Below are 27,211 nucleotides of genomic sequence, written 5' to 3' on the forward strand. Positions count from 1 at the left end.
TGTGTTAATTACAGATTTTATTAAGGGTCTTTCAATTTTACAAAGGAAAAAGGGCTTAATGGCTTGCCTCACCGGAAGGCCAAGCAGTGCTAGCGGGTCACTGCCATCTAACCATGATTCACACGCTCAGGACCCTCAGGACCCGTTAACCTCCTTGTACTCCCACTACCACTGACCGGTCCAGCCAGGGATGGGTAACGATACATACTAAAGGCATCGTCAGGTAGGAACCAAACTCAAACCACAACAGTAAAAGGAGGAAGGGTACCAAAGTAATTATACCCTCTAAAAGATGCAATTGTAAATAAAGTGGTGTTTACAAAGTCGTCAGCAGTCTGAGTATTATGTGGAAGACCACATATTTATCTAATCTATGAAAATCAACAGTACGGTGGCAAAACAACTTATTTTGGTTCAGAATTCTTAAAATCACTCCTAATTTTCCATGATCTTCCTGAGATAATGAATGGCCCACTTAAATTTAAGGCAAAATCAAACAAAACCCCCTTGGAATCTAGTAATTTGCAGGTCTGCAACAGCTAACATCTGGTAACTCCTAAGTTTCCTTATATGTTTCTGTTCACTATCATGGACCAGAGGAACAGTTACTGAAAAATCAGTAAGTGTGGAGAGCTAAAAGCAGAACTCCACCACCACAGTTAAAATGAAAGAACGGATCATTTTAGTCATTTACATGATTTGGTCTAATCCTCCAAGAATGCAGTAGTAAATATTTAATTAGCTGAAACGACCTCCACACTATTCCATTAAAATGATCAAAACCTTTGCCTGAGTCAGGAGAATCAACAAGACTCTTGATCTCAGGTAGAATAATCCTGGCACTGCTCCTCTTGAGCTGCGGTGGGAGCTAGCTACTGGTTGAAGACACCCTGTAACCCCAAGGCATACCTTCCACATATTTTAAAAGATTAGCAGGTGTTACAGACCATCTGCATCTCTTCTCTTCCTTCCTAATAAGATGCAAAGAACTCAGAAAGGGGGAGGAGGGCCTGAGCAGCAGTTATCTAAAGAAATTTCATTCCCCAGGGAACTCTAGGATCATGAATTTGAAATTATATTTCTCCAGCCAAAGCCCTGCACTGAAGAAAACCAAGAATTAAGATGTGACGTGTTAACTTTAGGAATTAGAAAATGATTCCAGATACATACAACCTGAAATTACAAGGAGTTCTCAGAAAACACATGAATATATTGCAATTAAGCAAATATTCTGAAGATAAACTGAGACTTATCAGTGTTATGTTCTGAAGACAAGGACATGAAGGGCCCCAAGGCTTTGGGACAAACTGTGTATAGAGGTCACTATCTCATAGAGCATAAAATAGCACTCCAAACACTTGAGGAAGAATCAACCTTCATCTATTACAAATAGCAAAATCATCCCTATTAAATCTCAAATTTTCAATTATGGGTACTTTTTAAAAGAGGCTTATATCAATATCATCTAGTAGAAAAATCTCATTAATTCTACTCAATATTTATCATTTTGGAGAAGTCAGGGTGAAGTTTATCTTCGTACTCTGTGAAAACAGCTCACAAAACAACACAACACAACGAAACTTATCTATGGCAAAGTTTGGCTTCTTAGGGACAGCAAACGACCTGCGTGCTTTGTAGCCGTCAACAAAAAATTCTCAGAAATCGACCAGAGAGCACTTGGCCTTTGTGACGATAGCAGTTGAGGTGGATTTCAGCGCTACCTGCTCCGGCAGGTCTCACTCCTTCCTTTTTTTGTTCCTAGTGTTACCTAAACTTCATAAGCCTCCATCTTACAAGTCTTCATAATTTGAACTTATGTTTAATTATGTGGTACACTCTTTCCCTCTTGATAGTGCAAATTAGTGAGGTTTTACTACATCTTTATTCTTTGATCACAGTGAATAAAGTTCAAGACAAAACATTACAATATTAATAAAAGTAGTCTCAAATATCAGATTTAGTTTTTAAATGAAACTCTAGGTGCTGGACTAAAGGTGGCTCTGTTGTATCTACCACCTGTTCAAAGCTGCTAAAATAATTCCCAGATGTATGCAGCTAGATTAGGTGGGTGTCATTTCAAACACGCTCAGATGCTGATTACAGGTATTCACCTATGAGTAAGGTACTTAACCACTGATTTTGAAACAATTCTACACTTAACAGGTCACTATTAAGCAATTTATATTTACTTTCTGTTATTTCCCAGAATCTGAGCTACTGTCGAGATGTGGCAAATGCGATTCACAGAATGCTTTTTACTTCAATCTTAACACAATTATCAATTCTCCTGGTGTAAAGATTAAGGCTTGTGTCAACGGACAGTATTTCTGCTGGACCAAAAATACTCATATTACCGGTTCCACTGGAGTAAGATTTTATGTCAGGTCCCAAGATAGGAATTATATTTCCACTGAGTTATACTACATTCTCAAGACTGATTCTAGAACAACTGGTTTCATGAGGCAGATGTCACAGATACAGTTAACAGGTTAAAAAAAAAATCAAGTAACATGTTGTTTTGCATTGATTTTAAGAATAAAATTCACTAAGAGGTACGTTTACCCTTTAAATATAGAATGATTGTGTAAATTAGATTTCAGCTGAAAGGACAATTTAGCAATTCAGATAAAGCTCCTAGAAACATACTGAAAATAAAGCCAAACATATAATAAGAAATAATTCCATGGAACTTCCATTTATCCTTTAGCCATAGTTTCAATGATTATGTTTTCTGATCCAAAAACCAGAACACATGGCTTGTCAAAGGATGTTTCTGTGCTACTCCTGGTGGTAAGAGGTAACCTGAGTGATGATGTCCTTTTGTAGTGCCAGGCACTATCAACGCCACGCATTTTAACGGTTTATGCCAAAATGACATGAAATCTGAATTGTTCCAGAATATCCAGTTAATATGGTCACCGAATTTACAGTAACCATAACTGAGAGCTCTCCTACACTTATTCTACTAGGAAGGAACTGTGACTCTTCTTTCTTTCTTCATTATCTCTTTCGGGAGGGAAAGGAGGGAGATCAAATGCCACGGACAGGTTCCATCAGTTGCCAATAGTCCTAGGTAGAGATAATTTTGCTACCCACCCCTTCCCAAGAAGTCGCTACTACAGTGACAATTTAGGGATCCTTGTAATGGAAGATTAATTCCCAGTTACACAGGACAATGATCCTGCAGTAGGCCTGTGCTGAAAAAATTCTTGTGTCAGAAAAGTGCTACCGTGAGCAAACAGAAACAGTATGTCAGCAACCAAGGGCAAGCAGGCAGAAAATGTGTTAAACACAAACTCACACTAAATTTCCTGATTAGTTTCCTTCCCCCAATCAGTTTTCTGCAGCCCTGCTTTTAAGTCAGGGCCCATGGCAGGAACAGTAGGGTGTTTAGCAGGAAAGCTTGGGAGGGGTGTATCTTTGCTTAAAAACACATATATCCAGTGATTAGCAACTAAGATGTGAAAATAATTAACTACTTAGTAGTTAAATTCTACTAATTATCAAAAGTTATGGCCTACTGGGATCAGCAGCGTTACACATGGACGTCATACTGCATTTCTTAAAGCTTTTTCTGAATGCTTGACAGGTCTCTTTCAGTGTTAATTGCACTTAAAACACATCTATCTTTTCATTTAATCTCTGAAAGCTCTTCGTTTTTTTCTTCATTAATAAAGAAGAAAGGGGTCAATTTATCATCTGCTCTATAGCTCTCTGAATTCGATAAAGATTCCACACAGATTTGTGTGACAGGTACGAGGGGAGTAGAAGAGTACAGCTGCTTCCTGGAGCAGATAAAATGTGTCATGACATTCAGAGCTTGGACTGCAGGGGCTTCAGGTGCTTGTAGTAAGATTCATGGACCTGTGAGGAAGGGAGAGAGAAGAAATGACTCATCAGGAAGTTGCAATGTAAAAGGGCATACTTTTAATCAAGAAATTATCCGGACCTTATTTGGATCCTGATCCAAAGAAATTGAAGGGGGGAAATAAAGAAATGAGCCCACTGAGGAAATCTGGACATTGGATAATTCATGATATTAAAGAATTATTGTTAATTTGTTTAGGTGTGAGAATGGTATTGTTACGTTTCTGAAAAAAGTCCTTACCTTTTAGAGATACATACTGAAATATCTATGGACAAAATTAACTGATATGTTGGATTTGTTTCAAAAAATAATCCTCGGGAGGAAGGGGTGGGGGTTTCAGATGAAACCAACTGGTCCAAAACAGACAGTTGCTAAAGCATAACAAAGGGCATATGGAGGTGTATTATAGTTTTCTAATTTTGTGTGTGTTTAAAATTTTTCAATTAGTTATTAAATAGTCAAGGAAACGAAAAACCTGCCTACTGCACGAATGACCCAGTTCCTTTATAAACCTGTTGCTCAAATAAAGTGACTGTCCGAAGTGGGCAGGAACTTTCAAAGCTTTCACAGATGGACCGCTCTGAGAGGTTTTTCCGGCCTTAATATGTAAACGAGGAATTTCAAAGGGGGAAAAGACATTGTTTTGTTTTGTTTTTCACCTCTGCTTTGTTCAGCGGGGATTTCTTGGCCCACTCAAACAAGTTTTCATACACATTCCCATCATAGCGGCCAAGCACAGAGCCCAGCGACACATCCTGAAAATCAAATGCATCAACCAAAGCAACAGCGTCTGGACGAATCACAGTCAGTAACTCCTTGATACGCTGGTGTACTTGGGTAATTTGAGAGTCTGTTAGGATGCCCTCCTGGAAGAAACAAAACAAGCAAATGATAGGTATATACATATATAAACAGATATATGTGTGCATGCATAGCTATAAAGCAGACCATTCCTTTTCTACAAAAAAATTAAAAGCCTTACACTTAGAAAATACTGACCTGAAGAAAATCCCCTGACTTCTGACTGATTCCATACAAAGAATACAACAGACATAAATTCCTTAAGACAGCCTGGATGGATGTATCTTGAATTTTGAGGAGTTTTTCTGTAAAGAGCTTAACTGTCACATAGTGGCAATGTGCCTACATAAAAAACAAAAACAAAGAACGCCAGAATGTGAGAACCGTTGAAAAAGATTCGACACGCAGTGACAAGGGATTCTGCACTAAAACGACGAGGGAAGGCAGTGGTGTAAAGGACGGATGAGGAGAGAAGTATCACTGACCTCACTTGCTCGAACGAGGTCGACGGAAGTGAGGTTCCATGCTACCTCCTTGCTTTTTCTGTGACTCACTTCAGTTTGAAGGTTTTTCGCAGCAATTTCTACCAATCTGTTAAGCAATAAAACAAAAGTAAGCTCAGAGGACGTGATCGATAGCACTGGCGGCTGCCCCACATCCACCAGGCCCTTTCCCAGAAGCCCCCACGGCTGGCTGCCTGGTCCAGCCGGAGCGTGAGCTCACCTGGCTGCACGGAGTCTATAGGCTTCCGTTAAGCTTTCGGGGCTGTTGATATCCACCAGCATCGGCCAGACAGCCACCTGCTGTGGCTGGATGCGCTGACTGGGCAGGTCATTCAAGTAGGACACCATGCCACACACCAACTTCCCTGAGTGCACCTGGTCGTAACTCTTCATCAGGAACCTAAGCCATCAGGACACATGCTTTCAGTAACTATGCTTCTTGTGAAACAGAAACAAAACCACCTCTGGAAAGGACTTGAAGCTACGGGACAGGTGATTCACACTCGCTAGTCTGAACACAGCACAAAAACACTGGGTCAGGACAGAAGGCAAACGTGACTTCTTTCAGGAACAAATATAACGGGAAGAGAAAACATGGGAATAGGAACCGATGAAAAGGACTCGAATTCTTCTCAGGGAAGAGTAATCATGAATTAAGATTCTCACCTAGCTGTCTGTAGCATCATGACAGTGTTTTCTCCCTCAAAGGTGCAGGTTGGGGTAAAAGTGACATAAATATTTGGAAGACCGCTGCAGTGAGAATAGCCGTGCCCACCACAAGCCATCCGACACGCTTCGATGGCAGTGTTAGTTGTCCAGGAGGTAAAAGCCTTCAGGCCGGCGGTGAGCGCATGAAGCTGGAGGGGAAAAGCACCGGCCATCAGAACATCTGAGATGGTGAAGTCCGAGTTCCAAAGAGAAATGCTTATCCTCAGCTACCAAGGCTTCAAAATCACTTGCCACGCATGTAACTGAAGGGGCATGGTCATCGAATTGGCCTGAATTAATGACAGTCCCACACTCGCTTCTGAACTGATCTACTTGGCATGAAGTCTCTGCTTATGTTCCTTTGGTTAACAAATGACCAACATGGTCCAGCACTTCTGAAACTTAAAGAAAAAGCCCATATGTCTTCACATCTAATCCACTTCCAATCGGAAAAATCTCTTGTGTCTTTTGAGACTATATGGAGCTTCAAGAAATCCCAGTAGTTTTCTCTGGATATTACCCAACAGGCAAATGTGAAGCAGAAAGGTGCCCACAGTGAATGAGAGAACACGTACCTCGGGCAGTTCACTCAGGTCCCCTTGGCCAATGCCTTCGTTAATCCGATGATAGGTCTCCTTCATGTACGCGCCTACAAAGTGGAAGGCATAAGCCGTAGCCAGGAGTGGAAAGAGTTTATACTGCTGGGTCTGAAAATCCAAAATCTGCGGTTCTGGCTCGCTAAAGTATACAAAAAAAACCCAAAAAAAACACAAAACTTAAGCACACAGAACTCACTGTGTGCCAGGTTCCAGTCTACTCACTGTAGTATGTGAATTTATTTAATTGTCATGAACACTCTGTGAAGGGAACACTTACTACTCCCACTTTACAGATGGGAAAAATCAGATAGATGTTAGGAATCTGCCTGCAGTCACACAGCTAATGAGTGGCAGATCCTTGATTGACTGATTTTGATTTAATTTTTCTTCTTGTCTCTTTTCTTCTTTTTCTCCCTCTTCTTTCTTTTGTTGGCACATCCTCGATTTAAGAGCATGGCCTTCTGGGGCTATATAGCTACAGAAGACCACGCTCTTACCTACCTTGTTAAGCTGCTTTAGGTGGACAGAATTTTCTAGCTGTGAAGTTCCTGTCTTTCTTAGCCTTGCCAGTATGACTGAACAAACTACATCTCATGGCAACACACAAAATCAAAGTTAGTCAGCTTCACCACAAGAAGGCAATGTTAAGCAGACGTAACCCACTAGATGGCTGAACAAACTATATTTTGACCATAATTTTGGAGAAGACCCAATGCACAGAATTAAACATTTGAAGTCTAGGAGATCTGCTCTGATTTCCTTATTCCTTCTTTAAGAGCAAAAGCAGTTATCAGGGAGTCATGCCCAAGTGAAAGGCAGTTGTGGGAATAAACTATGGGCATGAACACAACAGGGACTCAAGTTTAATGTCACTTTCACCATACCCAATTTATAGTTGTTAGTAGCCAGTAGAATTCCCAAACTGCCTTCAGTGTTCTGAACATTTCATTTATAGAGCCCAAGTAATATCATTACTGTTTTTCTTAGAAGGTTAAATATAGTAATAAGGCAGTATTCTCATCTTTCCACTTAAGGTAAGGAAGTCTAGGTTTTAAATAACAGACCCAGGGCACTGCCCTCTTAGCTAATTTTGTAGCCAATGCATCTTTTCCACACGCCATTTGGGAATGTTGATATCTGAAAGGGCTCCAAGCATGTCTGCAGGAATGAGCCCATCAGACTCCACCCTTACTCTGGCTTGATTTCGGACTGGTGCCTCACAGCGCTGTATCGGATGGCAATGGTGCAGGCCTTTGCCAGGCTCCGGGCAGCTTCTCCCACAAGGAAGGACCTGATAAACACCATGGTCCCGTAGGTTAACTTGTTACTCACGGGTTTCACATACGTGCCATCGGGTTTCACCTGGAAAAAGAACATGGGACTGATGCTTCCTTCTGTTAAACCCAAGGGGCAGCTTAGGCCTGTGGTTCTCAAAGTGTGGTCCCCAGAGCACCAGCATCGGCACTGCCTAGGGAACTTGTTTGAAATATAATATCTCAGTCCCCACCCAGACCTATTAAATCAGGAACTCTGGGGGCCAAGCAATCTGGGTTGTAGCCAGCCCTCCAAATGATTCTGCTTTAGCAAACCAGAATATGCGCTTCATACCTGCCAATGGCTTCCCATATCACTGTCATCAGAAGCCTCGGAAGTAAAACTATGTTATCACCTTCTAAAACAACTGACCCTTCTAATTCTAACCCTGAGGTTATCAACAGCCACTGCACCTCCATGTTTGACACCTCTGCTCCTATTTCCTGTCTAAATATACCTGGGCATACTTCATCAGCATGTTTTCTCTGGGAATGCGATAATTGTCCATCTTCAGGTAGCCATTGTCCATCTCGTCATAGCCAAATTTGGGGCCGATGTCGCCAACGGTAATACCTACCACAGATGAAAGGAAAGTCACCAGATGTTTATGCCTTGAATTCCCGGCTTTCTCCCCATTCCTCTTTAGTTGTATATTATACATTTTGCAGAAGAAAGTGCTCAGTTTTAAGTTTTCATCTCAATATCAGAAAAACAAGTCTAACCTGGCAAAGGCTTATGGGTTCCAATTTCACGAAGAGGTACAATGAAGGCATGTAGTCCATAGCATTTCCCCTTCGTGTAGAGTTGGGCAAGTACTATCGCATGATTTGAAGTCTTTCCAACTGCAGCATAAACGAGAACAAGAGGGGAATGAACCACCGTTCTCACATTTTGGAAAGACAGAAACAAAAGAGGAAGAAAAGCCTATGTTAAATATAACACTACACTCTATCAATAAAGTCTGCCCAGAGAGCCTTTCTTCGGACAGGGCCACAGCTGGTTTACAGACATCTATGTAAGCTGAGAGTTACTAAGATTTATTGAATTCTGGCAAAGCAAACCTTCATTTTATTTTTATATGTATATAAAAACTTTTTATTGAAACATAATTGACACATAATACTGTGAGTTTAAGGTGTACAACATGCTGATTTGATAGCAATCCTTCCTTTTAAAACATAGCTTTACTTTTCTACTTATTTTTCACTCATTTATACATCAAGAAAATTATAGGATAACCGGAAGAACATTGATTTACATTATTTCCTTTTTCTCCCTTAAGGCAGTGCTTTCTAAAACAGTAGCCATAGCCACCTGTGGCTGTTTACATTTAAATTAATTTAATGAAATAAAAGATTCAGTTCCCTAGTCAACCAGCTACATTTCAAGTGCTCACTAGGTATATGTGGCAAGTGGCTACTGTATTGAACAACAAAGATAGAGAGTTATTTGCATCATTGTAGAAAGTTCTACTGGATAGAGCTGCTGTAAGCGATTTTTGGTTAGTATATTCAGAACTATTTATCTTTTCTTGCATTCTAGGTTTTCTCCTATGAAAATGTAATGTCACATATTAAAATACATAATGCGAGGAACAAAATTCTTTGACTTGATCAAATGTATGGTGATGGAAGGAGAACTGACTCTGGGTGGCGAACACACAACGGGATTTACAGATGATGTCATACAGAATTGTACACCTGAAATTATGTAATTTCATTAACAATTGTCACCCAATACATTTTTTAAAAAAAGGGAAAAAAAATTCTTTGACCACTAACGCCATTTGAAATATGTATCCTAAGACAATGACTCAGAATGGAAGATGATATTAGTTTCATGTCAAACCATTTACAATAAAAATTTGAAAATAAATGTTTTTCAATATGGAAATGACGAACCCAATGGAGAATACGAAGTTACTTTACATGACAAGGAAACTACTATGCTGATACGTGGCACTGTTTAGATGAAACACTAAAAAAAGCAGAGTAAGACTGTTGTCCTTTCTGTGCTTTGTAAAGTGGTTAAGAATCTGTAACACACACCACAAGAATGTGAAATAGCTTACAATAGTTTAAGCCTTAAGAATTTGTTCTCCATTTCAAAGTTATATTTTCATGGAAGCTCTACATTCTAAACACGATCTTATAATAGATCTTGAAAACATCTAATAACTGTTAATTCACTCACGTCCGCCAGGCCACCACTTGATGGAGGTCACCGTAGGACTATTGAGAATGAACTCCTGGGTCTCAGGGTCATAAGTGGCTGTGGTTTCCAAGCCTCGAAGATGAGTTCCTAAGGAAAATAAATTACATGTACTTCAGCTAGAATATGGGGGAGAAAAGGAAAAGGGTAGACTCTCCTGCCTAATCCTTTAAGCTGTAGTATCTCAGAGAATAGCAAAACCTAACGACAACAAAATATTTGTAGATGAGCTGCAAATGGTTGATAACCAAGATACACAATTCCCTATACTTAAATCAGATAGTTCCTATTAAGTTGAAAATATAAATGTCAAGCACGTTCCATTTCTATCCTTGATTTAGTCCACATCTACGGCAGTGGATACGTAACATTTAGATCAACCAAAACCAAATGTAAAGGCAGCTTAGAATCCGTTTCAGAAGATCATTGGATATGAATTTCACAGGGATGTTAACTACCCTTTTAAACTCATCTCTAAGTTGCGAGTGTGCTAATTTCAACTCACAGGTATTGTGTTTACCACATCAACTAAAAGAATAAGGCAACCTGTGATAGGAAGAGACTCTAGCTCAAGTTCTTGTCAATTGAGAATTTATTTCAGAATGATTGCTTGGATAGAAAACAAGAGCTTAAAAAGGTATAATCATTACGGGGAAAAAGACCTGGAACAATGACTTGTTTGGATTCAGAAAAGGCCAATAATAAGGTCTGAGTTCACCCTGCAGATTTCCAATGCTGGGTCTTCACTTTATCTTGGCTGGTTCACTATGTGACCAGGAAGAGCTCCCAGTTTCACATGTGTATTGAAGAGGAACAGGGATTCGTGTTTGAAATCCTAATACAAATGTGCCAAAATTCTTTGAAAAGAGTTACAGAGAAATGTTCTAAGTGACATGCTCCCTAATAATATTATTCTAAAGCCAATGCTGAGAGCCTTTTACCAAACTGCTCTGATAATGTTAGATCTCATAAAACACTTAAACTCCGGAACATTTAGGAACTTCCAAGTTGAACAACAGGCATGGCCAGCTGACGTGTGATGCACAACCTTCCAGAGTAGGGAAGCAGACATATACACTTAAGACTCCCTTCACCAAAGAAGCAGCTGTTTTAGAAAATGAGGTAACATTAAACAGAAGAGACAATGACAAAAATGTTTGCAAACGCACAATTCAACCAAACAGTGTTCTACTTTGAGTCTTTTGAAAATCCTGTAAAACACTATTCAGCAAAGCTGAAAGCCAAAGAGGCTATAAAATGAAGATGAAGTCCCACAAAACTAAGGAGCAAAAATAAGGGCAAATACACATTAGATCAGTTGTTCTGAAACCTGAGTAGAAAAAGAGAAGCCAGAAGCCAATGGATGTTAAACACAGACGAATTCAGAGTAGATGGAAAAAGGCAGGTGGGGGATGGAAAGAAAAACGAAAGGCAGTAGATATAGTGTGAAACCAACTGCCTGGAAGTACAGCTTACCCTATTGTTTCTAAACTTTGGCCAAGCCACCTTCAGAACTTTACCGAATTGCTGCACAAATAATGCCAAGGTATAAAATGCAGCATATTTTGGTTACATAAGCCACTCATTTCCTGTCAGCACACATACTGTTAATCTGTATTTCTTCTGGAATTAGTGAAAGTTTACTAATTATCTGTAATAAGGGTGATCAGACAGCAACAAAGAAAGATGGGTTCAGATTCTATATGCACACAAATTCTATACAATTTCAGTGAATTTGAAAAGCCACTTAGTAAATAAGGCCTGACTTGTAATTCTTGACCTCTTGAAGGGGAATCATGAAAAAAAGAAAAATCAGCATATCTCTGTGATACCATAACTTTTAATTTCCACTGATCAAAGCAGTGTCTTTGCCAAGACTGGTCCGTGTGAAACACCTGGCCTCTGCAGAAAGACATTTCTGCATTTAAACACTGGAGATGCCACTGTTAACACATGGTGGGCACGCCAGCCACACTCAGCTCGCGGAGCCCCGCCCAACCCAGAAGAAAGACTGAAAGCACCGTACCATGACCCATCTCTGTCTGGGCATAAGTGCCAGTGATCTCCAAGCTCCAGGCGGGCATGAAGAAGCGCTCCTGCTGTTCCGCAGTGGCCTGGTGAAGCAAGGTGGGCAGGAACATGCCCAAGTGAAGGTCCAGAGGTGAAGGCCCTCGGTGCACAAAGCTTCGAAGAAATACCAAGGGTGTGCATTTGAGAGAACAATCATCAGGTGTGAGAGAAGCAACAATGTGGACAGAGTGAGGGAAGGAGAAAAAAAAAATCTGTAAGTATGATTTAGTTGGGTACGCTTGATCACGGATGGATGGGAGCACGGCCTCTTTTTGTATTGCTTTTTTATAGCTCTTGGCAATTTCCATTTTTCTTAGGTTGGCGAGAAGTACTGTCTTGTACTACTCACCTCTAAAATAATTCAGTTTGGCAGGATTGGCTGCCGATTCCAAAGCCCGTGTAGCACAAGACCACCGGAGCAAGGCAGAGGATTCCAGCCTTGCCATTAAATCACAGGAAACAAAATTTGAAGAGGTCATATGAAACGGAGAATTTAAGTTGTACCATGATTTACTCTGATGAGAAGTTGAGGCAAAACATAGTAGTTCTCTCAGAGGAAAGCTTTTCCTAGATGCAATTTCAATAGCTGGAGTCTTTTCTGTTTGTCCACAAAACATCCAACGTTAATCCACATTCAGTACCTAACTGGTCATTTCGTTCTGATTGATCACGTATCCAGCTACGTGATATTGAAACAATTTAATACAAAAACTGACAGTGCTCTTCACCCCTCAATTTCAGAAATAAAAGACATGCAATTACTAATTTTAGTATATGTGCTGCGGAAGAGAGCACAAGACATATAATTTCTAAAGGTCATAATAATTACAAATAACAGATTCATGCATAATGAGCTCTCCATTACAATCATGGGAATTGTCACTAATGATAATAGAAGTCTTAGTAGTCATTTTAAATCCACTTTCTAAAGTCCTTATTTTCTAAATTAACTCTATCGTTCTTAGTCTTCTCTTCATTATCTTAGAAATGAGCCTAAACAACATTTGGTTGGTTTTCAGATCTCTGGGTTGGCTCTATATAAGGCGAGGAAGAAAATAACCAGGGTACCTGCTCAGGCAGGGGTTGACCAATATGTCTTCCATTCGGGTGGCTGTGCTCTCAGCTAACCAATTACATAAAAATCAAGAATGTGGTGACTGACTTCCTCATTTTACAAAGGAATTAAGGCTGACAGTGTTAAGTGCCTTCAGGGCAAAAAAAAAAAAAGGCAAAACCAGGATAGGCATCTTATCGCTTAATCACATCTTCTGCTCTAGGGTCAGGGGGCTGAGGACAGTGATGAGGACAGTAGAAAGACTTGCCAAAACCAGAGGTGTCCCGTAAGATGTCACCACTGGTGGACATTGGGTAAAAGGTCCACAGGACCCATCTGTGCTATTTTTGCAACTTCCTATGGGTCTACAATGATTTCTAAATAAAAAGTTAAAACATGAGAGGGTCTGTATCAGTGTGTGGTATTATGGAATATTATGGAATAATACTAAACACCAAAGTTTACCACAAAATATACTCAGTAGGGCAGGTGTAAACCTACCATGATCAGAAACTGTATTGAGACTGAAGACTTTTCAGGAGAAAAATGTCTCTTGTGACTAATATTATTCAGAAGTGGGTGGAATTTAGAAATGTTATGAGGAGAAAGTGACCTAGATAATTTTTCACTTAAATCAAGGATTTGTTGCAAAAAGTTAGTTATACATGATAAAGAGTATGTATTATTTTTAAGTAATTTATTTTAAAATGACAAAGTGCAAACATTTCGTGTGAAACACTAGAGTTAATTCTTTTAAAACCGTAACACCAAAAGGCCTTCCCAGTCTCTCCTATTCCTATGTGATGACACAGGGCTGGCAGTCAATACTGAGGACAAATGATTAGATTAATAATACATGAGAAAGGAAGAAATCAAAATAGCATCTCCGTGAACAGTATGAATATTATCTTAGGTAATCAACAAAATGTCATCAATAATAAATGATTTTAGAAAAGCTATAGGCTATTAAGGAAAAAAAAATCACTGCATTCTAATCCATTAGGAGCATTCCAGTAGGAACCCACTAAAGAGATTTATAAAAGCAACAAAATCTTTAAAATTTAAGTAACTTAGCTAAGAATAGTGAAAATTTAATTAGGAAAAAATATAAATACTTAATGGGATGAATAAAAGAAAATTTGAATAACAGGAGATAAACTGCTAATGCTAATTCTTGGCTAAAAGAACTAAATGAAGTTACTAAAATACAAGGATTTCATGTAACATAGATTTTAAATTCCTATAGAACACATTTTAGAACTTGACAAGTTGAGATCAGAATTTGTTGAGAAGGATAAGTATGCAGGAACACTCAATACATATATCTAGAAATGTAATAACAGTCGGCTTATCCTATGGGATTTTAAAATATCTTACAAAGCAACAATGAGCCAAAGTTTATGATGTTAGGAGAAAAACAAACAAGCAAATCACGTAATATATTTAAGGTTCCAGAAATAAATACAAACTGTTATAAAACTCTAAGATGAAGCAGAGAGAACTTAACAATGGCAAAAAAGCTAATACTTAATAAACATAAAAACAGTATGGAAGTCATTTGATTAAATATAAATCAATCAATCAAAAAAAAAAAACCTGAAAGGAAACAGAAGAAAACTTATACCTACTAAGAAATGAATTCATTGAGAACATAAGGCCAAAACGTTTAATGAAACAGAAGGCAATAGAAGAAGTATTGGAAGGATACAATAAAATCATGTAAGATCAATATGCATATTCCGTTTAATCGATACTCAAAGGAGAAAAACCCAGTTTATACATGGGAAATGCAGACAGTAAGCCAAAACATGCAGTAACATCTAGGCTCACAAGCATTGGAAAATTAAAACTTGAACTCTTAGATACACATTAACGTAGCAAAACAAAATTAAAGTACCCATGTTGATGGGGCTATGGAGATACATGTATATGAATAAGTTGCTTAAAATATTGTAACCTGGCTGTATGCTTCAGAAAAAGTCTTGAACTATGCAATAAAAGCTAGAAAATGATCATTTTCTTCAATATAGTAATTCATTTCTGATAAAGATATTCCAGAGGCCTAACCCTAAAGAACATCGTTTTTGTGAAGAAGTTAATATTGTTATTATAATAGTGGGGAAATTAGAATAGCTCAAATACCTAGGGAGCAAGTCTCATGGGAAGTCCAACAAGAGACTCCTCAGAACAAAGGACAGGAGACAAAGCAGTGAAGATACAGGGAAAGATCGTGACGTACAAAATCAAGTTTATTATCGATTTTTCAAGTTTCAAAGGAAGAAAGGTGCTCTAGTTCCTATTTGACTATTAGTGATGGGAATTGGCAAAGATACTGCGCCATCTTCCAGGATAACAATGTATTACAGCTCTAGTTTCCTTAACATTTCTAACTGTAATAGAAAACGATACGCAAGAATCCCTAGGAAGGGACCAGAGCTTGAAATGGTCAAGTATCTGTGAAGACCATACATACTACCTGCTTTGTGAGCTGGCGAAATGTCAGGTCAGGAAGAGTGACAGTAGACCCCTTTCTAGACGGTCCCTTCCACACCAGAAGCCCAGGGACAGGGTGCCCTCCTCAGCCCAGACCCCTGCCTTTAAGACTCACAGAGCCATGGACAAAAGTGTGTCAGGATTTGTGTGCCTATACACACAGGTGAGTATTTAGAGGAAAACTGGTGACCGAAACTTTCTGATTGAATTTTAAGATTCGCGAGGATCCTGGACTGGAATGAGCCGGAGCAATACTGAGTCTTTTCACTTGTCAGTGGCTACCCAGAGATGGAAGAACCCCAAACTCAAAGATACAACCAATTCTGTGAGAACTCTTCAGTCAGTCACTGTTAACCAATACTGCAAAGTCTCAGAATCTAACTAGTCAAAAATCTTCATCTTGTACAAGTTGTTCTACCACCAACCTCTCTGATGATGAAGGGCATTTTATGTCTTCTCTGTAAGGTTACACTGTCACATGATGTAAATTAACTAACAAACAGACTGGCTTCCCTGGAAAGGAACAGCAGTGAATGAAACACAACTAACAGCAACATCAACTAACAAAATTCCAGCAAGAAACAACACCTATATCAAGTAAACTACAGAGATTAAGACCAAGTTGGTTCAAATACAAGAAGATATCTGAAAACTAGAAGTAGTAAGGGAAAGAAAACTAACAAATACAAACTCACTCAGAGTGACATAGGACCTTAGATCAATTTCTGGACCCCTCAAACCAGTCAAGTTCAAGTCTTTATTTCTTCCTTTCTTCCTTCAATATTTAGGGCAAGTATATATTTGGAATGTACTTTATAAATAGAGGCAGAGGGATTAGACCAACAAGAGATAACCATATCAGACCCATTTAGACTCGGAATAATAGCATAACTATGAATAGCATAACTATTAAGACAAATAAATTCTACAGTGATAAACACTGAAAGAAAAGGGTTCTGTACCACAAAGCTAAGATTACCCCCGACACACACACACCCACACACACACCCTAGACAGAAGCACTGTATGAATGTTCTCTTCCTTCCCTAGGACACCTTTCTTCAGGCTTTTCAGTCGTAGCCATCTTGAAGCTACAGCCTTGGATATTTGACGAGGTGTGCATAACCCCACATAGCGACCAGAATCTGCAGGCCCCACGGTGATTTTGATAAAAAGCATTTTCTTAAACCAATTCACAAATCAAAATGCACCAAATCAAACACAGAAATGAAGCTTTCCTGATATCTGCATCCTTTCCTCTTTCCCTTTCTTTCCTTTTCTTTATTTACCTAACGGAAGCAACATAATGAGGAATGAGACTGGGCAGCTCAAATTCAAGATACTCAAACCTGCCAATTGGCCTTGTCCATGAAAAGAAATGTGTTTTACATCGAGACCAAACCCACAACTTTTTGAAAGTAGCCCGGCTTTTAGGTACAACTGAACCAAGAATTACTAGTAATACAAATAGTCCATGAACTAGAAAAGATGTACCAAAATAATGGAGACTCTTGGACTTTTTCCAAACCGTCTTATAACCCTGCTGGTGGGCAATGTAAGAGTATGACACTTCACTGCTCTAACCCTCCACCCCACTAAAACCCACACTTTTAACTTCCTCGAAGCAGAGAGGAATCATCCCGAGGCTGCAGAGGCACGGCCCCCTCAAGAATTGCCAATGAAGACTTTAACAGACATCAACACAGCGGGGTGCTCTGCCACATTTGCTACTCTACCTTTGGACCCCACAAACTGCTCAACATCTGTTAAAATGGGGATGTGTGGCAATGATAAATGGCTCGAAGAAATAACAATAAAGGACGTTTCAGGCCAGAGTCCTGGCCCAGTTTACAGGGAAGTGACCTAAGAGAAGAAGAGCTGCTGAATTTTATTTAAGATTCAACAATTTAAAAATAAAATCCCAAATGTGCAGCAGCAGAAAAAAATTAAATGCCAGGAGTCATCTGTTAATTGAAGTCCTGAGGCGGGTTACCCACTGACCCTCAAATGTGGACTAACCGTGGCCCAGCTCCGTCTGGGCGTAGGTGCCAATTATCTCGAGTCCTTTGGACGAAAACAGCCATTTCTCTTGCTGAGCAGTGGTGCCCTGATTCAGCAAGGTAGGAATAAACATGGAGTAATTGAGGCCCACAGGTTCCACAAAATTGATCATATGTAGTCTACAGGAGAGAAAAGAAAAGGGTCTCAGGCTTACTCCAGAAACTGCATGCTACCACCCATTCTCGCCAGGCAGCTGTAGTTCTCAGGATGAAGGTTAAGAAAATTTAAACCCCTTTCTTATGAAATCAAATGTAAACTTTACCATTTTACTATCTAAAAAGCCAAGAGCAGAATCTAGTGTTATCTTTCCTGCCCGCCCCCTCATTTCAGGGCCAGAATTCCTCTTTAATTCTATTTAACCCAGAAAGCCAATTCTACCCATCGTTTTAGCCTAAAAACACCTTTTGTTTGGGTTTTGTTGAATTGCTTGCATTTTTTGGAGTTTGTGTTTGTTTTTGCTTTATTCAATTAAAATCAAACAAACTCCACAGAACACTTATTTGTAGAGCTGTTAACAAAAGCTCTACAAAAGCTCTTCTTCTCCTAAAGAAGAATTTAAATTATCTTTCCCTAGATAACTGGAGCAAACATCCAGGGTGGTAAATATAAATTCCAGTGCCAAAGCACAGATCTCTAAAGGTCTTCAGAGTTTACAAGTGGGTTAATAGGTAATGTGAGGATATGAAACATCTAGCACCAACGGTCTCTGATAATTACTCCAGATTAAGGGCACTCTAATCATAATGAAATTCAGTCTTCAACTATTTTCTCATAAAACAGAATCAGTGAAATAGTCGAAATGTAAGTTTTATATATAGTCAGCCTTCGCTATGCTGTTACAGATTTTACAGGGGTTTATTTTATCATCTATCTAATCTAATCTATCTGTCTGTCTATCTATCAATCATCTACCTACCTAGACAGCTAAAAACCACCAAGTAAATTTCCTCTAACTCATCTTTATGACTTCTCAAGGGACGACTAGAAAGTGACACCACCAATTTATCCTGGTCCACACATGCAGAGCATGAATTAATGGGAAGAGGGGGTAGGCTGCCAGTTCACTTTTGCCGAGGCCCTGAGATCACCCCACCACCTTTAAGGAGGGAGGTCACCTTTCAGAGGTGTCACAGACATACACATCCAAGAAATGCCCGGACTAGCCAACATCAAAAACGCTTTTTAACCCCGAGTTTCCATGATTTTTTTTTGCACACCCATATCGGATGTTGATTAAACTGAATGGAGGGAAAGAGGGGAAAGAAGGAGTAGGAACACAAGAGGTGAGCTGCTTTCCCAGTAACTCGGATTAGCAGCAATTCACTCCTGCGGTACCGGAGAAAAGGAACGCACTTCCCAAGATGCAGGCGCCTCACTGAAGTGGGAGCCACAGCCTAATGAGTAAATAGTGTAGTAGAATGAGTAGATAGTTTCGTCTCGAAGGCAAGAGCAGCACAGGTTTCCCTGACAATCATGTCTCACCGAAAGAGGAAACGAACCTACACGAATTGCTGAGGAATACAAGCAGTAATTTAGGTGCTAAAAAATGGTGGCAACATAAGACACTCTTATTCCCATGAAGGGGAACTGAGGACGGTCTGGGTGTATAAAATGATGACACTGACACAAAATAATTCTAGGAAACAGAGGGAAAAATATGTAACGCAAAACAAAGACTGTCAAATATTTGTTCTCAGTAAACATACTGGGGTGTGTTTTTTTGTTTGTTTGTTTTTTTGATTGAGGTCATTTGAAAATCAACTCCGGAACAAAAGCTCAGTGCTTGCTTTGGAGTTATGTTTAATCCCTCCTGAAGATGCTTCTCAAGGAATCAGCTTTAAAAACCTAAGAAGGGTAACAATAACCGTGACTGATTCTCATTCGGATTTTAAATGACCCTTAAGAACATTTACAGTTTTTTTTCCCACAGCAATCAGTACACTTGGTTAAAAGACAAAATTACAGAAAGGAGATTAGGAAAACAACTTTTATATTCCCCAAACAGCGAGGTCTTTATTTGCTCAAGGACTGAAAAGTTCTTTTACTGCTCAGGTTGAGAAATCCTGAAGTATTTTACTAATATTCAGTCAACTTCAAAAATCTCCTAAGTGAGTTATTTTGATAGGACAAATGGACGTAAAAGAGACCAGGTATTGCCCAAAGTCCCCAAAAAGAGAAATATTACTGTTTTTCATCAATTCTAGCACGCCCTCCCATCCCAGTATTTAAGAAATCCAATGCATTGCACAATTAATGCTATGTTATCATTAACTTTCTTACATAAAACACGGGTGCGTGTTACAACCAACGGCAGGCTTAGGTTCAACAGCATTCAAGACAATTGCCAAGATTAATTTTCAATCCCATTCTCTAACATAAGTTTATCTCCTCATCTCCTATGGATATGGGAAGGACGCCAAAAGGCGTGGTAAAGTTTGGACCTACATTCCTCAAACAGCAAGGTCTGTATAATGAAGAACCTTACACAAAATAACTGGCTGATCCACTTGATCTTTAACCCACATAAAGGACTTTGTTCTATTTCATTGTGACTTCACTCGAGTCTGGTTATGAAACCTTATGCACCACAGATTAGGAAATCTAACCAACTCTTAACCACACTGCATGGATCATTTAAAGCAAAATAAAACAAACCTCTCCTTCTGTGTTGTTTTAGGGACGAACAACATCTTACTAATAGTTTAAGGTTTACAAACCCAACTCAGGTAATTCAGAAACATAATCTTCTAGGAGTTGCTTTACCTTAATATCCCCATAGCTATGAGCCACAAACTTTATAAATAAAAAAAGAACGTTTGAAAGTTAGTAAGTTCTCTGGTTTGGGCTACCAAAAATAAATTAATTGTATTTTTATAACTAAAATGGAAAGGAATTTTGAGGGTAGTCCTAAGGGCCCGAGTAAATGATTCATCTTAACAATAATAAACAGGTCAAATTGAAAATAATTAGATACCAAACGTACTAGAGGCAGTAGAATAAAGGAAGCATGATTATGACTACATAAAGTGGAACCTGTAACATGTTTCATTTTCCTTGGCTCTTGAATACACACCTTCGTGTCATTTAATTTTTATTGATGAAAATACTGGAGTTCTTCTAAAATGCAAAACCCTAAAAGAGGAAATGCCCAAGAATAAACGAGAATTGCAAGAGGTGCTACAGGCCAAATTGTAGAGCTTATTTAGATGAAGGCCAAAAGAAAGTGCTTTTCTTTCTTTTTTTCTTTTTTTTTAATAATTAAAAAACAAAACACAACAAAAAACGGATGGTCTGAAAAAAGAACCTACTCTTTTCAGAACTAGGACCAAGGAGTGTTTTCGTGAGGTCTCACATGCGCCTGAGAGCCATTTAAACACTGACACCAGATTCAACAATGCTGGGTTCTTAGAATACTTTATATTCATTCTGAGGTTTGACTAATGGTCTTCCTCATCCATCCCGTATCTCCCATTATTTAAAACTCAAGATGTACACTATCATATAGAAATATAATCTGCTATTGCTCCAAAACAATGTCTGGTCTTGCAGCTGAAAAATCCTTCCGAATTCAGCTTCTAAAGTTGGCAGTCCTGCTGACAAACAGCAAAAGCATTTCTGAATATAAATCACTCAAAAGCGAGCCGCCCGGACGCAAGGAATTTGTATGATTCTTGAGACCGACAGCTGCAGCGTCTTCGTTATCCGCATTCTACAAACGTCCTCCCTTTAAAAGGCTTGCCTACAAAAGTAAACATTATTTTCCACCCCTGTGACTTTCAAACGGCCTGAAAAATATGCCAGTTGGGAGTCTTGACACGCCACGCACGACGAAAAAGGACACCACAGGCCGCGGATTTCATGTGGCCTTTTATCAGAGATAAAAACTTGATCTATGCTAAGGCATACCTACTTTTTAAACCACATGATTTCATCAGGGTCTGAGATGCCAAACTCCCTCATCTTCCTCACCATGGTGGCACTCTTCCTAACAGCCACCTCGTAACGCTGGCTGCGAGTGAGGAAGTTCAAATCCTCATGCTGGAAGTCCGGGTCGTTCAGAATCAGGTTCTCTGCAAGGGATTAAAGGGCATCAAAAGGAAGACAGAAATGCTGGGCTCCGTGACACTCCCCTGGTTTCGGAGTCCCGGGCACAAGTCCCATCTCCGCATGGGGTCCTCCCGCCCCCCCGCAGGCCACCCCCGGACGTGGGGGTCCCGGCTCCCCTAAAGCCGGGCCGGAGCCTACGGCCTACGTCCCACAGCAGCCCCAGACTCCTCATCGAGGGAGTCTCCAGCCTCGTTCGGGGAAGGAGGGGGGCTGCACCGCCGCCCTCACCGATCTCTCGGCGGCGCCGGGTGTTCTCCGGGCTGCCGTCCAGGATGTACGTGAGCTGATCCGGGTTGAAGCTGGCGGCGGCCCGCTCCCTGCGCAAGTCCTGGTTCATGGTGACGGCCATCGGAGGCAGCGGAGGCCGAGAGGTCAGCGACGACGGTGTCAGCAGCTCCAGCTCCGGCCGGGCCCTAAGAGCCGCCCTAGCACCGCACGAGGCCCCGCCCCCGGCCCGCCCCTTCCCCTTCACCACCGCCCCTCGGCGCGTGACCGGCCGCAACCGAGGAAGAGGCGGCGCCGGCGAGGGCCACCGGGCGGGCTAGTTCTCAGCTCTCGGCCACCAGAGCCGTAGGGGAGGAGACCCAGGAAAAAAAGTCCAGAAATTGCCCGGGGAGAAGACGAGCGCGCTCGGGAACCCGCCCCTCCGTCGTCACGTGATTACGCGGGGCGGAAAGAGAGAACGCGAGGCCGCCTGGACGTCCAGACAGGTTGGCGAGGGGTTGGGAAAGGGCGGGGCAATGAGACCGAGGAGGATTGCGCCTGCGCCTTGAGACTGTCCCTCCCCGCCGCTTCCGGGCCCCAGCGCCTAGGCCTCCCCGGTAAAGAGAGCGGAAGGAAACAGACAGAACTTGTCGGCTTTGTGGAGTTGCTAGGGGAGGTTGTAGGATTTTCCAAAACCCTCCCGAATTGGATCAAAAAGGACGGGGACAAAAGTAGCACTGTGAAGAGGCTCCAGTTATCTTTTGTTAAGTTAATGGCATCTTTGCTGCCCGAGGCGTGGGCGGCGGCGAGCTGGGTACGGGACTGAGGGCACTCCTCCCCGTTTAAGGGATGGGCGGCAACTTAGAATGCGACCGAGCTGGCCCCGTGCTTAGAGATCTTGGAATCCGCACTTCAACTGTTTTCACAATTATCGTCGTCATCAAAGTTGTAAATGCACACGTTCTAAAAATCTAGTGTAGAAGGATTTGTGATGAAAAGCAAAAATTCCCCATTCTCAGAAGCAGCTGCTTTTAATTAGTTGTGTTTTTAGTTCTGATTTCTAAAAAAATTGCTAAGTGTAATACTTAAATGCTGTTTCTTGATTTGTTCGTTTTGCTTTTGACTTCATACCTCGGTAATGAGGATAAAGCGCTCTACAGCATCCCCTTTATACCTCCCGAATTTTCCTTTGTAACTTTAAACAACATACTTAATCCCGTTTTTTTAGACTATACATTTTAACACTTCCTTAATGCATCAATTTGTAGTAACTACTGGGAATAAGGTAAAATGAGTGGCGCATTAGCCTCCCGCACAATTTAAGGGAGCGCCAAAAAATCAAGATTAATAGTGTTTTAATGCACCATTTAAACAAAAATTAATGCAAGAAAATCCACAGTAAACAAAATACCAAATTTTTAAGACAAGATCGTTATTACTGATTGTTCCTTTGGTCTCAAGCTCCTGGCAAGACACTGTCACTGATGCTGTTTTTAATGCTCCCCCTCCCCCTTCCCACATTAAAATATGAGTTTGGCTGCTGTGTTTGGACTGTATTCCAAAAGCTGGCTCCAACACAGCCTATACATACAACACAGCCAAATTTATTGCTTGGTCATGTAAGGGAAAACACGCCAGTGACTCAGAGAGGAGAAGGTGGCCAGAATTTTTTGAGAATACAAAGTTTGGTTTAAGGTGGGTCTTTTCATTTAGGGTCTAGCTTAAGATTGGGTAAGAACCACTGTACAACAGTCCAAAATTGGTGGAAACAATCAGGCGAGAATTGGGCGAATTGTCTGTTGAGTTCAAACCTGAACTTGCCTGGGCTGGGTGGTCTAGGAAGAATAAAAAAGTACCAACAAAGGCATGGTATCACAAAGTCACATTCATGTAGGCAGTTAGGTGTGGTTTGGGTGCTCTGTGTCCAGGCCAAGAGTGGGAGTAGATGGTTATGGTTTCACTCTCTTCTGTATGAATACCTTCATCCACTCACTAAATGTTTACTAATGTTCCAGGTGCTGTATTAGGCACAGAGATACACTGAGGAATAATGCAGAGTCCTGCCCTTGTGGAGCTGACAGTCTAGTGGAAGGTGTAGACATTAACCTGGTAAACAAATCACTGTTGGAAAATCTACTATTTAGTAAACTGCAACGAAGAAAATAAATCAAGATGAGGGGATAGAGGGACTGGGAGTGGAGGAGAATGCTATTTTAGGTGGGGCGGACTGGGAAGGTCTCGCTGAGGAGGGGGTAGGTGAACTGGGAAGCGGGACCTGAGTGAGGAGAGAGAACCAGCCATGTGAAGGTCTGAGGTGAGGGTGAGCTAGGAGAAGGGTGGTGGCAAACAATGGCAGAAAGGTGGGCCAGGTGCAGACCCCATGTGGCATTATGGCCCAACATGCAGACTGAATTTAATAGTTATGGTAGGAATCCTTTAATAGGTTTTTAATGAGGCTGTGTGATCTGGATACACTTTAAAATCTTTTATTACGGAAATTTTCAATCCTGTACAAAGAGAATAATATAATGATCCCCATATAATCCCCACTCCCACCACATTAATTTTAAGCAAATCCCATATCAAAAATACTTGCACTATGTCTCTTAACTTTTAACATAATCACAATACCATTATCACACTTAACAAAAATTCCTTATTGTCATGGATCCAGTCAATATCGAAATTTCCCTATTTCATAAAAAAATTGTCTACAGTTGGTTTGTTCAAATCAGGGTCTCCACAAGGTTCACACATTGCAGTTGGTTAATATGAACCTTAAGCTTCATTTAATGTATACGGTTACCCCTATATATTATATTTTTTGTGAATTTGTTGGAAAACCTTGTTCATTTTTCATGAGAATTTCCCATAATCTGGATTTTGCCATCTCGGTGATGTCTTTCACATGTTCCTCTGTCCCTGTATTTTCTGTAAGCTGTTAGATCTAGAGGCTTTATTAGATTCAGACTTGAGGTTTTGGCAAAAAATATCCCCTTTGGCATATTTTATCACTTGGTTGTTATGAAGAGAATGGACTATGGAAGGACAAGAGTGGAAACGATGAGAGACATTATAAAGCCGGTGAAGACTTGGACCAAGGCTGTAACCATGGAGATGGTGTGAAGTACATACATTCAATATGTATTTTGAGGTAGAGTTGACAGAAATTTGTGGTGGATTGGATGGGGCTATGAAAGAAAGGGAGACATCAAGAGTGACTCTCAGACTTGAGCAGATGGAAGACGGTGGTGCTATGAGGAATGGGGAAAGGTGGCTTTAAAGAAGGGACTTGGTTCTGGTTAAAACATCGTCCATCTGTGCCTATTTCCTCTCCCTCCCAAGGACCCACCTAAATGGAGAAAGAGAACAGAACAGCAACTATCAAATTCAGGAAACTTAACATTGATACAATACTATTATCTGCAAACCTCTCATGGATTTACAGTTGTCCGATAGTGTCCTTTGTTTAACAGTTTTGTCTCCCAACCAAGATTGAATCCAGGAAGAATTATAGTTAGCTGTGTTATTTGCTCAGGCTGCTATAAACAAAGTACCACAGACTGGGCGGCTTAAACAACAGAAATGGATTGTCTCACAGTTCTGGAGACGAAGTACAACATCAAGATGTGGACGGGGTCAGTTCCTTCTGAGGCTGACGGAGAAATTGCCCCAGGCCTCTCTTTAGCTTCTGATACCGTGTTTCCCCGAAAATAAGACCTAGCTAGACAATCAGCTCTAATGCGTCTTTTGGAGCAAAAAAGTAATATAAGACCCGGTCTTATTTTAATATAAGACCCGGTCTTATATAACATAACATATAATAATAATATAATACCGGATCTTATATTAATTTTTGCTCCAAAAGACGCATTAGAGCTGATGGTCCAGCTAGGTCTTATTTTCGGGGAAACACGGTAGTTTGCTGGTGATCCTGGACATTCCTCAGCTTGTATACACATCACTCCAGTGTGTGCCTTTATGGTCACATGACCTTGTGGTGTGCATGTCTGTCTCTGTGTTCAAATTTTCCCCTTTTTACAATCCCTAATGAACTGATTTAGACTTGGTTACTCTCTAAAGACCCTCTCTCCAAATAAGGTCACATTTTGAGGTACGGGGGGGAGGAGGGTTAGGACTCCAATGTATCTTTTTTGGGGGGACACAACTCAACCCATAAGAGTTGTCGTATCATTTTAGTCCCCTAACTGGAGCAATTTCTTTGTCTTCTTCTCTGACACTTTGACACTTTGGAACTGTGTAAGCCAGTTATTGTGTAGAATGTCCCTCAATTCAAATTTGTCTGCTATTTTTTCATGATTAGAATCAGATTGTGCATTTTTTGCAGAAATACCAAAAAAACCAATGTGTCCCTCTCAGGGCATTGTATCCAGGAGGAACATGAAGGTGGTATTTGCTAAGTTTCCGTGAAGTGGACTGTTTTTCTCTTTGTAATTAGTAAGTAATCTTTGGGGAGATAGATACGTGAATATCCTGTTTCTCATCAAACTTGTACCCAGTACTTTTAACATCCATTGATGCGTCTCTGAATATATTTTCCCCTGATGATTGCAAAACTTTGAAAGACATAGTAAAATAATCCTTTGATTGGTTACTGTGGAATTTAGTTGAGATTCCATTTAAAACTTGTAATAATGCCCATGTGATAGAACCTTTGGAGGCCATAGTTCAAACCACATGGTGTAACTCAAGTTTTCATGTTGAAGATTCATTGTGCAATATAGACTAACAAAGAATTGTAACTTTTAAAACATGCATGAGTTGTTTCTGGGTTGGTGAACATGTGGAGGTGCTGGGAGAGTGGTGCCTGCAGAGGGCATGGAAGCTCCACGCCCCTTCCCACGTACCCCGCCCTCTGCATCTCTTCCATCTGGCTGTTTCTGAGTTACATCCTTTTATAATAAACTGGCAATCTAGTCTAATTGTGGAGTGGTAAACATATACAGTCAAGATTCTTGTCTTCAGAAAAATAAACCCAAAGCTGATAAAAGCTATAATGAACTTGGTTACTTCTATGACCTTCAATCCTACTACAGAAATCTTGGCCATTGCTTGAGGAAAAAAATGGAAGAAGCTGTCAGATTGGTTCACTATCCTTTCTGTGTAGTATTTTTAAACTTTCCAGTCATTAAAAAGAAGAATATTTCTCTTGTTCATACCGTGGATTTTTTTTCTCTCCCAGAAATGCCTTGGAGAA

The 27,211-nt window shown here is 40.4% G+C and overlaps 2 protein-coding genes across 4 annotated transcripts in view; one reads left to right on the forward strand and one right to left on the reverse strand.

The window, feature by feature from the left end:
- ACOX1 (acyl-CoA oxidase 1) lies at positions 1-22,447 on the reverse strand. 3 transcript variants are annotated; one of them, XM_081027527.1, is made up of 15 exons: positions 22,018-22,445; positions 21,593-21,752; positions 17,641-17,801; positions 12,031-12,188; positions 9,987-10,094; positions 8,516-8,635; positions 8,251-8,366; positions 7,672-7,841; positions 6,456-6,618; positions 5,839-6,029; positions 5,393-5,572; positions 5,155-5,260; positions 4,868-5,011; positions 4,528-4,734; positions 1-3,864 (listed from the first exon to the last, which is right to left on the reverse strand). In XM_081027527.1, exons 3-15 carry the CDS (start codon positions 17,703-17,705, stop codon positions 3,814-3,816), a joined length of 1,779 nt encoding a protein of 592 aa, XP_080883653.1. In that variant the 5' UTR covers positions 17,706-17,801; positions 21,593-21,752; positions 22,018-22,445; the 3' UTR covers positions 1-3,813. The 3 variants fall into 3 exon arrangements, with proteins under 3 accessions (XP_080883653.1, XP_080883652.1, XP_080883651.1); XM_081027526.1 differs by lacking the exon at positions 17,641-17,801 and having other exon boundaries at positions 22,018-22,447; XM_081027525.1 differs by lacking the exon at positions 12,031-12,188.
- TEN1 (TEN1 subunit of CST complex) overlaps positions 22,294-27,211 on the forward strand; it is a 13,449-nt gene continuing 8,531 nt past the window's right edge. Inside the window, exon 1 of the mRNA XM_081027529.1 lies at positions 22,294-22,499. The gene's annotated coding sequence lies outside the window, so the exon portion shown is untranslated. The remainder of the gene's footprint in view (positions 22,500-27,211) is intronic.

The sequence above is a fragment of the Rhinolophus hipposideros genome (assembly GCF_964194185.1).
Source record: "Rhinolophus hipposideros genome assembly, chromosome: 20".
Taxonomy (NCBI): domain Eukaryota; kingdom Metazoa; phylum Chordata; class Mammalia; order Chiroptera; family Rhinolophidae; genus Rhinolophus; species Rhinolophus hipposideros.